Source organism: Platichthys flesus, chromosome 2 (genome assembly GCF_949316205.1).
Source record: "Platichthys flesus chromosome 2, fPlaFle2.1, whole genome shotgun sequence".
NCBI classification, from domain to species: domain Eukaryota; kingdom Metazoa; phylum Chordata; class Actinopteri; order Pleuronectiformes; family Pleuronectidae; genus Platichthys; species Platichthys flesus.
In genome coordinates this window covers 17,922,400-17,934,834 of record NC_084946.1, presented here as the reverse complement: position 1 = coordinate 17,934,834, position 12,435 = coordinate 17,922,400, and the positions used below count along the sequence as shown (strand labels likewise).

The following is a 12,435-nucleotide window of genomic DNA, read 5'->3' as shown; positions in this document are numbered from 1 at the left end:
AAGCTCCTTAATAAAGCAGGAACAATAAGCTATCAAAGAATATAAGAAGGAAACACCCAGCCATGCATGAAATAACATGGGTTTGCATAGCTTGTGTATCAAATGGTTTACGTATTCAGTGTAATCACCTGAACAACTAAACTCAACAGTGCAGTAAAACGAGGAAAAGGCCATAATGGCACACGAGATGAATAACCAGCAGCTGACACATTTTCTGTTGCACCTTGCAGGACTGAGGCCAAAGGAGAATGTAGAGAAGAGCAGACTAGAACCGCAGAAGATGAACGAAATGTTTGTCATGTACCAAATTAACGTTTTCTGGAGTAATTGGAAATAGTTGTGGCTAAATTGTTCAACAGCGCAGCCTAAAACGCAGCAATTCTGTCTGGTTTAACCGATCTTCACGAAATTCGGTACACATGTGTATTATGACCGGACGGGAAAAAAATCCTGCCACCAATTTGATAAACTCAACAGCCAGTAGGCCATTTCTGATTTAGTGGCCATTTTGGCCCTTTTACACTAGGTTTGTGTGTGTCTGTGTGTTAGTCTCTTTTACTCTACACATTAACTGATAATCACATATATTTTGTTATTAAACGATGATGCCGGATCATGACTCCAGATACTTCCGCTCACTTTAACCCTGAAGTCCTGGCAAAAGGACACTGAGGCACCAGTCTAGTTGGGTTGTACTCAGGCAATTAAAGAAGTCAATTGTCCACGCTGAATTCACAGTTGGGTAGATTTATTTTGGCAGTTCAAACACAAAGATGAACATGTGCTTCTCCTCATTTTCTGGTTAAAAAATAAAAACATCTCCCTACCTGGTGCTCCCCCTCATTAACACACCTGCTACCTTTAATGTGAGTCCTACCTGGTCTAGCGTGTAGTGCCCCCTAGTGTCTAAAAATAAAGCTTCCAAAAATAGTAAATAATATTAATCACAATATATTAAAACTAATGTAATAGCTCCTACAGGTATGAAAGGCTGTGATGATTCCACAGTAAATTAATCCTCCATTAAGTCTTGCAAATTAATGCATTACTTACAATATTACATGGTTAGATAAATATTGTGCAATGTTTAAAAAAATAGTTGAAGTCTGTGCACAATGTATAACCCTGTGTAAAATAGAGCATGTTTGATAACCAGCTCTTGCTTGTTTTTAAGATATTGCACCTGTTTATCTTTCCTTATTATTTAGCTGTATGTCTGTTCTCCTTTAACTTTGTTTTGTTGAGTGTACTGAGCACGACTGATAACTAGAGTCAACAAACATATTTCATAGTATGTATCACCACTTACGTAGAATATAATAAAGATTTGTTGCATTGGGGAGAACAGTTTTTGTTTAGCATTTATTACAGTATTTAAATCCCAAAACATCACCAAACATTTTACTGTACAAGCATGGTTCCTTAATAAAGACGACGCCACAGTAACTTGTTTAACATGGCACACAAGAATGTTCTTCTTACATAAATCTCTAATGTGTTAATGGGGACAGTGTTTACAACACAGAAGGTCAACAAATTGTGCTGATACCAGATCCATAACGGAGCTCCATGATGTTTTTAAAACCAATTCTAATGCGAGTTATTTTTCACTTTGTAACACAGATCAATGTTTGAATTGCTGACGCCAAAGACTGACACATATCTTCTATACAAATGCCTCATGAGATCAAAACAACACAAAATTCAAGCCATTTAATATAAAAAATGGTCCACGTGGCCCAAGAAAAGGAGGTGGAATCCATGTCACTTAATCCAAAGACTCAGGGTGAAGGTGTAGGGTGACATGGGATGGGGGGGCAGGTAGCTCCAGGATGTTATGGGTTTCCATGATGAGGTCTAGGTCAAAGTCTCTCCTTTTGTCACCTGGAATGGAGACACACATTTAAATGGGGTTAAATCAATTTGATATCAATCAAGTTCAAATCAAAACAAGCCATAAGATTGTTCAAATTCCAATGCAGGACACTTACTCTCGCCTCAATGTATTCAATCCGCCGCTCGAGCGCTGTGAGCTTCTCATTGAGAGTGGCCAGACGGGATCGACACGACATATCTGATGGAACCAAAGTTGCATTTATTATCAGTTATGACATATTCGTGGAGCAGCATGTCTGCACTGTCAGTAACCAGAAACAAAATCACGGCTGGTTACTGGCATGAGTGACTCTCCAGCTGCTGGTATAAACACATTTGACAGCAGAGGCTAGCGTTAGCAGTGGCTAAGACTGGCGTTAGCTTTCACATCACTCGACCGTAGAAGCCGTTTGACTCGACTTTGCCGTCTGGTAGGCAGCTTATATAACTTCAATCAAAGTATAATGCACCTCAACACCAAACGGTCGGAGTATATGTACGATAAAAACCACAACAAGCCCGCAGATAGCGATAGAGCTAACTGCTAGCTGGGAGTGGCCATTTAAAAACATCAACACCAGTGCTAGCCACAGCAGGACGGCTAGCTCCGGCAGCTAGCCTGCTACACAAATTCACACACGGAACTATGCGTGTATTCAGCGGAGCCGGTCACCGGGAGCTCACCGAAGGAATTCAGAAAGTCGGCGATTTTTTTGATACTGCTCGTGATCACTTCTATGTACTCTCGGTTGGCCCAGTCCTGGTGAATCTCTCTCTGCACTGGATCCTCCTGGCCGGCCATGTTGGACGAGTCGCGATACGGCGTAGCGTTCATTCCGGGCTAGATGGCTGCGCACGTCCAGGCAGGAAGGCGCAGACCAGACGAGTGTGTGTGTCTCAAGAGCAGAAAGCGAGAATATAGAAAAAATAAGATATGTATTCATTTCGTCACACGTTTAATATTGTTTTTGGGAAAGAAAATATCATGTATAAATGCAAATATACCAATAAAGGACACTGTTTTTGTTTTTCCTGAAAGACGTTTTACAATATGTGAATCTTATTTCCAAATCATCAAACAAAAAAGCTGTTAAAACTCCTGTTCCTCTTTTAAAATGGAAAGTTAAAATTCAAAATATTGTATGGTACAGGCAAGACAACCGTACATGTTTAAATAGATAGCCTCATGTAGTGTTAGAATAAAGCACAAGCTAATTTTCAATTATATAGATTGCGTATTGCCCTAATAACAGTAGAAGTCACGCAACACCTAAGCATTAATTTACGTTAAATAATCTATGCTCGTAACCCAAGCCAGCAGAAGGCATTATTGGCAGCATCCCGTAGTTTATCTTTTTAGGATAGAAAGACCTCATAGTTGCAAAGTTAAGTCACTTGTTATACTTATGTACATATAAATACATCTTCCGGAGGTGGAAATTCATGTTTAACACTCACCAGGTCTGTTCTAAATGTCAAAGTTACCCTGGTTGACTTCTCTGAAATGACGGTTGCCAATTCAGTTGTTTGTATTCAGTGAACAGACATGACGACAGCAGCTTCTATTACAGGAAATGTTTATTTTGTCAAGCAATACGGAAAATGATGATATGAGTTATACACACTGGGTGAGTCAGGCTTTTACATCTGCATCAGAAACTCCCCTCACAAAAAGGCTTAAAGGAGTTTCTTCATTAAGTAAACAGGCTTAACAACCACAGTGTACTGCACTGGAAATACTCATATCACATTTTGAATAGAGGGTTTATCTACTTGACCCTCCGGAGCAGCTCTTTAATATCTGCCTCGATATCGATGGTGAGGAAGTTTCTGCTGTAGCGCTTGTAGGGCTCTCCATCTGGGCCGACCAGGAACTTCTCAAAGTTCCAGGAAACATCGTTTCTACACACCGGACTCCAGATGATGAACTTTGGATCACTCATGAGAGCCATTGTATCATCACTGGGAAATGGCAGGCTGCTCTTCAGGTAGTCAAACAAGGGGTGCGCATCCTTTCCATTCACATCCACCTTCTCGAGGAGCTGGAACTTTGGTTCAAAGCCATTTCCAGGACGGATATACTTTAGACAGTTTAGGATTTCTTCATTCTTGCAGTTCTCCTGTTGTAAAAACAATAAAAATCAATGAAGAGACGATGGACATTTTGACGATGAGCTTCTAGATGATTTTATTCAAATGAAAAAAATGAAGCCAGTGTCGTACTCAACTTTGAATAACTTTTGCTTTCCTTAGAGTATAGTTTATTTTTATGTACTTCACATCAGACAATAACTGTATTTTACACAATTAGACTTCTGAGTGCAATAACTATTACAAAATTATAACATACAAAGGCGCAAGAATATAATACTATACTAGAATATATTGAGTTTTTATCATTAGCTCCACGTCTACCAAATACAACAGTAAAGTGCTACTTTACCCATAACACATTTGCCACAACAACACTGATATGAGCCACTCTAATGCATATCAATCCTTAACACATAATGCTCTTAAGTAGCCAACATTGTGTGGATGATAATAACACTACAATAATAAAAAAGAATACATGTAGTGACAAATCAGACATTTCATTGCAATGGTGTATTTTGTGATATTTTTTCTTTTTACTTGAGGATGGATGTAAATACTTCTTTCAAAACCAAGCTTGTACTTCAACATTCATGAACAGTATTAGCTTTCGCTCGATAGTCTGATGCTGAGAAGCACAAAGGCCTTGGAGTCATAAACATTGTAAGTAAATAGGATTATATACATCTGAATAATACCCTCACAAGGGGCCACATGACTTGCCTGATGTCCAAACTGATTGCAGGGAACACCCAGAACAACGAGTCCCTCGGAGGAGTACCGAGAGTGCAGCTCGTTCATCTGAGTGAAGTCCCTGGCTGTTGTTCCTCAGAGAGACGCCACATTTTCAACGAGAACAACTTTCCCCTTCAGGGCCGCGAAACTGAAGGCTTCTCCAGACAGCAGCTTGGCGGTCAGCTCATAAAACCTCCTCACATTTCCAGCCATTCTTCTGAGACTTTCTTCTGGTTTCCGGGTGAATTAAACGGAGGAGACTTCAGTTAATCCACCTTTTTTTAAGCAGGCGGTCCAAAGTCGACTAGTCCAGCCTTCAGCTTCTTCAGAGGGCGGTGCATCACGTTTTTGTTTTTTTCAATTCAAAACATTTACAATTACAAATGTATAACAATGTAAGACTGCGTCAATTTAATGAAAAATAACCTAAAAATGCAAAACCACAAAAATTTAAAGAGTCGAATTCATAAAAAAAGTAAGTAAATACAATTAAAATGTGAATTAAATCTAATGTATCTTCCGTCTGGAAACTAAGTGATGATGCTGAAGTATAACAGTAGGAATTTCACGGTGTTATCAGTTTCAAAAGCTCTACATAAAATGACAATTCTTTAAAAAATTCATAAGTGAGACAACTTAAAGGGATTTGTCACTTACATTTTTTTTAAATGAATGACACTCATGCTCTCCATTTGAAACCAAATGTAATGTTACTAAAGGTTAAAGCTGGCCAAACCAGTTATTATTTAATATCAAATTGTAAATATCCTTCCAAAACAAAGTAGAGAGATTATAACAGAGCATTAAATGTTCTAATGTTTGTATTTTTTATTTATTTTGTACTTTTTACAGAATACAAATTTAGTCTAAAAAATTCGATACAGGGAAAAACTCATTCATTGTTTCATGAAAGCTGGGATATCAGTGTGATGTGCATTGAATGAATGAAAAGCTGTTTCATGTTTGATAATATATATTGGGAAAAAAATGGTAATTGATGTAGAAGATGTTCAAAAAGAGCAATAGCCCTAAAAAGTGTCCACCTATTGCCATCAAAATGAAACATGTGAGGCCACATAAAGATTAGACTTAAATTGAGGTATTAGATTTATCAGACAGATCAGTGCATTCAATACCAACAGATAGAAGAGGACTGCACTGCTCAGTGTTACACCAGGACTGTGTTTTTGCTTTGGGTCACCAGGGGTCAGCATTGCACGCTGGGCAGACTGTTGCTGTCGAAGGTGGGGGGAGATCCAGCTCCTTCGGTGGCGTTCAAACTAGAGAATATAGGGTCACGATCGGTTTTGTTTGGTCACGGTCACACATGCATCGCTCATTTTGAAGGATGATGACTTCCCCTCGGCTTTACGGAGCGGTTTTGTGAGAGGAGCCGCTGCGCTGCGCTCGCGGATGCGCAGTGCGCTTTGCTGCTGGCTGCTGGTGCTGCAGTGTAAACAACACTGACACCGGCCAGTGTCTGCCGCGCCGATGCGAGAAGAGATTCATCCCATCCAGACGAGTCCGGGTCAGGGACGACTTCTTAGTTTCAACGAGCAGATTTTTTGAATTATGAGCAACCTGCGCTCTTTTTCTCTGTGCGTAACGACGTCTCAAAGACTGGCACTGGCCTGAGCGCTCCTCGAGGATTATCTTTTTGTTTTTAAATCAAACTTGATCTGTCGCTTTGGAGCATCCAGCGTTTCATTCAGTCGTTTTGGGATTGATTACATGGACTTTGAGGAAGCACCGACTCCTTTCTTCCAATGACCGACGACCAGGAAACCTCAGACTCGGAGGACACCACTGCGTCCGGGAGCGCGACCTTGCCGCCGCATCTCCGGCCGCCGAGCGAGCGCCTCCAATGCAGCAAGAGCAGCGTGTGCTCCCGCTCCTACTTCGTGGTGGTGATGGTGTTTTTCCACGTTTACATCATTAACGTCATCGCACTGCTGTTTTACGTGCACTACATCAGCGGGCAGGACGACGCGAGCCCGAGTCGCGACGCCCCCAGCAGCGACCATCGCCACCAGCAGCAGCAGCAGCCGCACCAGCAGCAGCCGCAGGAGCAGCCACGCACCGAGTCCCAACGTCCGCCATCAAAATCTGAGTTCCTGCGTGATGTGTCCCTCACTAGGATCGAGGGGATTAGGGTGAGTGATGGGAGGATGCATCATTACCAAAATTTCATCTGACACCCCCACACACACAAAGTCACTTTTGTGGTTTCTCTCTCAGGTGGGACATGTCCAGCCTGTGTCACTGGTGCCAGGCAAAGTGCACGAAATGCGGACCCTGAGTTTGAAACCTCTGCTGTTTGGTAAGGGCCATGATACCCATGTGTCAATAACAAATGTGCTGCTCAACCACGTCAGCCTCTAGTGGCCAAACAAGTCCCTTCATCTGGTGAGAGCAGACCCATCACTCAATTTACCTCTTCGTTATTTTCATCTTCATCACTACCTATCTATAACCCCAGACACAAAGCCTATAGACACGTGTGTGTTGGTTAAAATCAATTAAAGCTATAGGAAACAGACCCGTAAGTCCCGAGGCATCTCCTGCCTCTGCTCAGCACATGTGACCCAGTTACGTGCTTATGGCTGAGAGAGCAGAGATACATCTATGCCTGAAAAACACACTTAGCCATGTATCATCCTCCTGCATGCAGTCCTTATGTGCACAAGAGTAATGATCATGTGCAAAAATGAAGCGGACACTTTATAATGTATAAGGTTTCTGCAAGAGCCGTGACTGACTATCCTCCTTAGGGCAGCAGCTCGTTGCTTGTATTGGTTAGTGATTAATCTGGTGATGATATTATCTACAAAACATCAGGAACAATGGAAAGTGTTCATCACAATCTCTCACATGCAGCAATTGTAAAATGTAAATAAAGATGGGCGCAACGTCCCCACTCACTCCCACTATCCAAAAATGAAGCCAAAATATCCCAGATACGAACGCTGCCATCTTGCATTATTTGATTCTTTAAAAATCAGGGAGGAACTTCAGGATAGACAGCTGAGACTGACTTGCTATTCGTCCAGCACATGTATCGGCACCCCCTTGTCCATCCCATTGCTATTTCCCAGGCTCCGAATGATGTCATCAGTACAATGTAGCAACATTCATATCGTGGATATTTTGGTTTAACTTCTGGATAGTGGGAGGAGGTGAAGACGTGTCAACCATCTTGATATAACCCATGTATGACCTCTATTGACAAGAGCTTCACTATGCTATCATGTTAGACAAAGTGAAGCAGCATGTTCCCAGGTGGAAAAGTTTAAATCAGGAAAATATATTTCTGCCTTAAATATGATAAGATGAGTAATTTGATCTGAAATTGGTTCTTATTAGTTTGCTCTTATCAGTTTAAGGCTGCACAAAACTAGACTAATTTAACTAACAAAATATAACATTGGTCCAATACAAAATAGCAGGTTCGCAAAAGAGTAAACAGGTGGGATAAAAATGTTGGAATCAAACAATCCTGTTGCCCCATGAGCGTTTCCTCTGTGGCTTTATCTCAGCTTGTCTGTATATTTCTCCAGAGATCCCTGGGTTCCTGTCAGACGATGAGTGCCGTGTCGTGATGCAGCTGGCTCAGCTGAAGGGTCTGATGGAAAGTCAGCTGATGGTGCAGGATGGTCAGGAGGACCTGGCCAAGGAGCTCAACCTCAGCCCAGAAGAGATCTTCAACCTTCTTGATATCAACCAGGATGGACAGTTGCAGCTGCGTGAGGTGTATGTCAGTTAATGGCTCGTTGAGGACAAAACTGAAGTGTGTGATGTGCAGAAGTTTCTCAGCTCAGAGTTGGTTAACTCATCCTGTCCTCTCTGTCATGTGCCTCCAACAGATACTCACTCATTCTCGAGTGAGAGACGGGATTTGGCTCACGCCGGAGAACCTGCGGGAAATCTATGCCGGGCTCAAAGCTGACAAGGACGGTAACGGTGAGAAATCAATGTTAATCCTCCATTTAGATTGCATTTTCATCAATAAGTGATGCTCAATATATAGATGCAGTATATTATCAGAGTTCATTGATAAAAAACTTGGCCCAATAAACGTGGCATCTATTAATTAAAACCTTTTTATTCCTGCCATTAATGTAGATTTTTTTCATCATCCAAAGCTTTAGCGAGGCATCAGATTTCCTTACATTCTCATATTTGGGGCAGGATTGCTTAGTCTGGAAGAGTTCAGGCTTCTGAGCAACGATGCCTTCCAGCGCTTCCTGCTGCAGCGAGGCGTGAAGCGGAGTCAGCTGGTGAGAAACAGCAGACACACGTGGCTGTACCAGGGCAAAGGAGCACACCAGGTCCTCCAAGACATCAAGACGAGGTTGGGAGGACACATCATTTCTTTCTGTGGCTCTGCATGTTCTTGACTTGGTATGACCCTTAAAGGGATAGTTCACCCAACAATGAAAATGCACTCATTGCCTTCTCCCGACTATGCCGATGGAGGGGTGGGTGAAGTTTTTGAGTCCACAAAGCACTATGGGAGTTTCATTTTTGGCCTAAATGTCCGCTGTGATCCAGCTCCAGAGGAGGACATCAGAGGACCTTTGTGCTAAAAACCTGGTTATTTATTATATGTTTTTTAAGAAACTGTCACTTACTTGTAACATTAAATTGCATTGCATTTGGCTGCAATGCTGTTTATCCCTTAAGCTCCAAAAGTGTTTTGTGGACTCAAACTCTTCCCCCACCCCTCTATCTACAGTATTGTGAGTAGATAATGAGTTAATTTTTGTTTTTGGGTGAACTATGAACTATTTTTGGGTGTATTATATCTTTTCCTTCACCTTTCCCTCACACAGGGTGACCCGCCTCACCCGGCTCCCATCCACATTAGTGGACCTCAGCGAGCCGCTCCAGGTGGTTCGCTATGAAGAGGGCGGGCACTACCACGCCCACCATGACAGCGGTCCCGTCTATCCCGAAACCGCGTGCACGCACACACGACTTGCGGCCAACACCTCCACCCCTTTTGAGACGTCTTGCAGGTGAGGTCACTGAGCTGCACTGCGTTTTTAAATCAAAAACAAATCATTGAATGTTCAGATATGAATTCATCTGTCCACTGTGATTACTGAGCTGCGTAGCGACACTCCCTTGTTACAGCTGGCATGTTAGTTTGTGTTACACTACATTGTCAGTTCGGAGAAATGTGTGTGCTCGTCACTTGTTTGCAATGTGTTGGTGTGTGTGTGTGTTTGTTTTGCACCGTACATGTTTGTGTCAATTTAAATCTGTGTTGCACACTTAGGTACATCACAGTTCTCTTCTACCTGAACTCTGTTGAGGGGGGCGGGGAGACCGCATTCCCTGTGGCAGACAACAGGACCTATGATGAAGTGGTGCGTAACTGTGTGTGTTCAGAGAGCCTTGCAAAAGTATTGTGTACAAACTGTGCATGCCTTTCATGTCTGTGTTAGCTCCCTTTAGTTTGTCAGTGCGTGCATGGGCCCCTATGTTACACACACACCGTGTCGCTGAGTCTGACCATGTCTTTTAGTCTCTCATACAGAACGACGTGGATCTTTTGGACACCAGGAGGAATTGTGACAAGAGTAACCTGAGGGTGAAGCCCACCAAAGGGACGGCTGTGTTCTGGTACAACTACCTTTCCGATGGCAAAGGTAGGATTCCCATGAGAACTTTACAGATCAATCACAACTCCAACAACACTGCATTTCAACAACTTCCCATTCCAATTTCACTCAGTGTCCCAGCCTATGGATGAGACACCATGGATCCACTTGCTTCTTGTTACTACCTCTGTTGGATCTAGTCTTCACATTGTAGCTTTATTAAGTCATGCTTCTGGTTGTGGGTGTAGAGGCGGCTTTCAATGGGCCTTGCAGCACCCAAAGACTGTGCAGGCAGCACTCTGCTGAGAACACACAGGGAGCAGGACGTTGTGGCCTGAGTGTCGATGGTTAAGAATTAATTAATTTAGTCCAAGATGCTGAGATAGTGTGACATCTAGTGCCATTGAACATCATTTATATAACCTTTAACATGGCATTTATAGGTCGTGCTGACACGAGATCAGAAGCCAACATATGAAATTATGTCAAGAACTTATGGTTCAAGCCCATATTGTTTTTGTTAAGGATGATCAAATATATAGTATAATCAATAAAATAGCATAAAGGGGACATATTATGCTCATTTTTCCACGAGTTGATATGGTTCCTTGGGGTCTTAATGAAATGTCTGTAACATATTAAGGTCAAAATACCACAAGGATCATTTTAAACATCACCCTTTTCACCCTGTCTAAAACAGCCCTCCTCAGAGTGACCTGTTTTTAGGGTCTGTTCTTTTAAAAGCTAATGAGACAGCTCGGGGCCTACCAGGGCGCACCAACAGACTTTTGCCAATTCTTTCCGGGACATTGCCTTCAAATATGAATTAATTCCATTTCGCTCTTGTGTCTTGGAGGCTAGGACGGTATGTGCAGATCTGTGCAGCCGACCACAGCGCATCTTGAGTGCTGCATTCGCTTCATGCTGCTAGCTAGCTATTCCAGGTGTATCCGAGGTTTGCAAAAACGAAGTGAAGTGCTTTGGCAAATATCGTATCTATAATGAGTGTAGGAGTAAGAGAGATGTAAAAGAGAGATATGATATGGAACCGCATTCTCAGTCACTCAAGCATGACATTTCTGACCTGGAGGACCCATAACAAATCGCGGGAGTTGTTTTTTCCAGAGTTCTTGGGTCGGTAGACATGCCAGATACACAAATTAACGTGTAGAAGCACTACAAAAGTGGAATTTTCCTAATACGTCCCCATTAAACTAACAGCAGTCCAAATACATTCTGTCGTAAACAGAACATCAAAAACAAGACATCTGTGTCAGCCATTTTAATAAACAGAAATTGTACAATGGATGTTGCTAACCAGAGTGTTTTTTTCATCGATAGGTTGGGTGGGCGAGCAGGATGAATACGCCCTGCATGGCGGCTGTGTGGTCACCCATGGCACCAAGTGGGTCGCCAACAAATGGATCAACATTGACCCGGATTACCAGCGGCAGGCTCGCTTTCAGCATCTGGTATCACGGCAGCCAGAGGAAGAGGAGGATGATGAAGGTCTGACTCTGAAGTCGGACATACAGAGCGCCAACATCCATCAAGACTTATAATTAGCTCATAGACCAAATTTATATATATATATATTTAAAAAAATCTACTTAGCCTTCCTGAGTCCTGTGCACAATGTTTTTGGTAACATCCTCTGTGGCCAGTATGTAGGGACAAGATTTATTCAGGGAACGAAGTCACAGCTGGTTTATGCAACTGTAAAGAGATGCTTTTGCTAAAATGTTGGTCCCATATTGTTAATCGTGTTATTTTTTAATCAACTGATATTTCCCAGTGTAGGAATGTTGCACTAGAAACTCATAAAAGGTGTTGAGACGGAAAAAAGCCCCATTATTTTGCATGTGTTAGTTTATTGAGGTTTTGCTGTTGCTCTGAGCAAAAATTGCACTTGAAAATTGAAATGGCTTCTGTTAACATTTCAATGTCCTACCTTGTTATGCTGTCATTACCAAAAAAGGCTCCAACACTCTCAGAGAGATGCATGTTGCCTTGTCTCTGTTCCTTGGATTTCAAATGTTATTTTCTGTCAGATTCCTCAAAATTAAACTAGACACTTGTTTGGATGTTTCACCCTGTTCATTTATTATTTTTTTATTTGCTGATG

The 12,435-nt window shown here is 42.1% G+C and overlaps 3 protein-coding genes across 3 annotated transcripts; 1 reads left to right on the top strand and 2 right to left on the bottom strand.

The window, feature by feature from the left end:
• Positions 1-1,343: 1,343 nt before the first annotated feature.
• Positions 1,344-2,764, bottom strand: brk1 (BRICK1 subunit of SCAR/WAVE actin nucleating complex). The gene is made up of 3 exons (XM_062403496.1): positions 2,560-2,764; positions 1,992-2,074; positions 1,344-1,884 (listed from the first exon to the last, which is right to left on the bottom strand). Exons 1-3 carry the CDS (start codon positions 2,708-2,710, stop codon positions 1,858-1,860), a joined length of 261 nt encoding a protein of 86 aa, XP_062259480.1. The 5' UTR covers positions 2,711-2,764; the 3' UTR covers positions 1,344-1,857.
• Positions 2,765-3,435: 671 nt separating this feature from the next.
• On the bottom strand, positions 3,436-5,027 carry LOC133967824 (glutathione peroxidase 1-like). The gene is made up of 2 exons (XM_062403484.1): positions 4,693-5,027; positions 3,436-3,995 (listed from the first exon to the last, which is right to left on the bottom strand). Exons 1-2 carry the CDS (start codon positions 4,915-4,917, stop codon positions 3,645-3,647), a joined length of 576 nt encoding a protein of 191 aa, XP_062259468.1. The 5' UTR covers positions 4,918-5,027; the 3' UTR covers positions 3,436-3,644.
• A 934-nt stretch (positions 5,028-5,961) lies between these two features.
• p4htmb (prolyl 4-hydroxylase, transmembrane b) lies at positions 5,962-12,295 on the top strand. The gene is made up of 9 exons (XM_062403474.1): positions 5,962-6,857; positions 6,943-7,024; positions 8,262-8,452; positions 8,568-8,664; positions 8,893-9,055; positions 9,537-9,722; positions 9,986-10,076; positions 10,235-10,358; positions 11,652-12,295. Exons 1-9 carry the CDS (start codon positions 6,471-6,473, stop codon positions 11,870-11,872), a joined length of 1,542 nt encoding a protein of 513 aa, XP_062259458.1. The 5' UTR covers positions 5,962-6,470; the 3' UTR covers positions 11,873-12,295.
• The last annotated feature ends 140 nt before the right edge of the window (positions 12,296-12,435 follow it).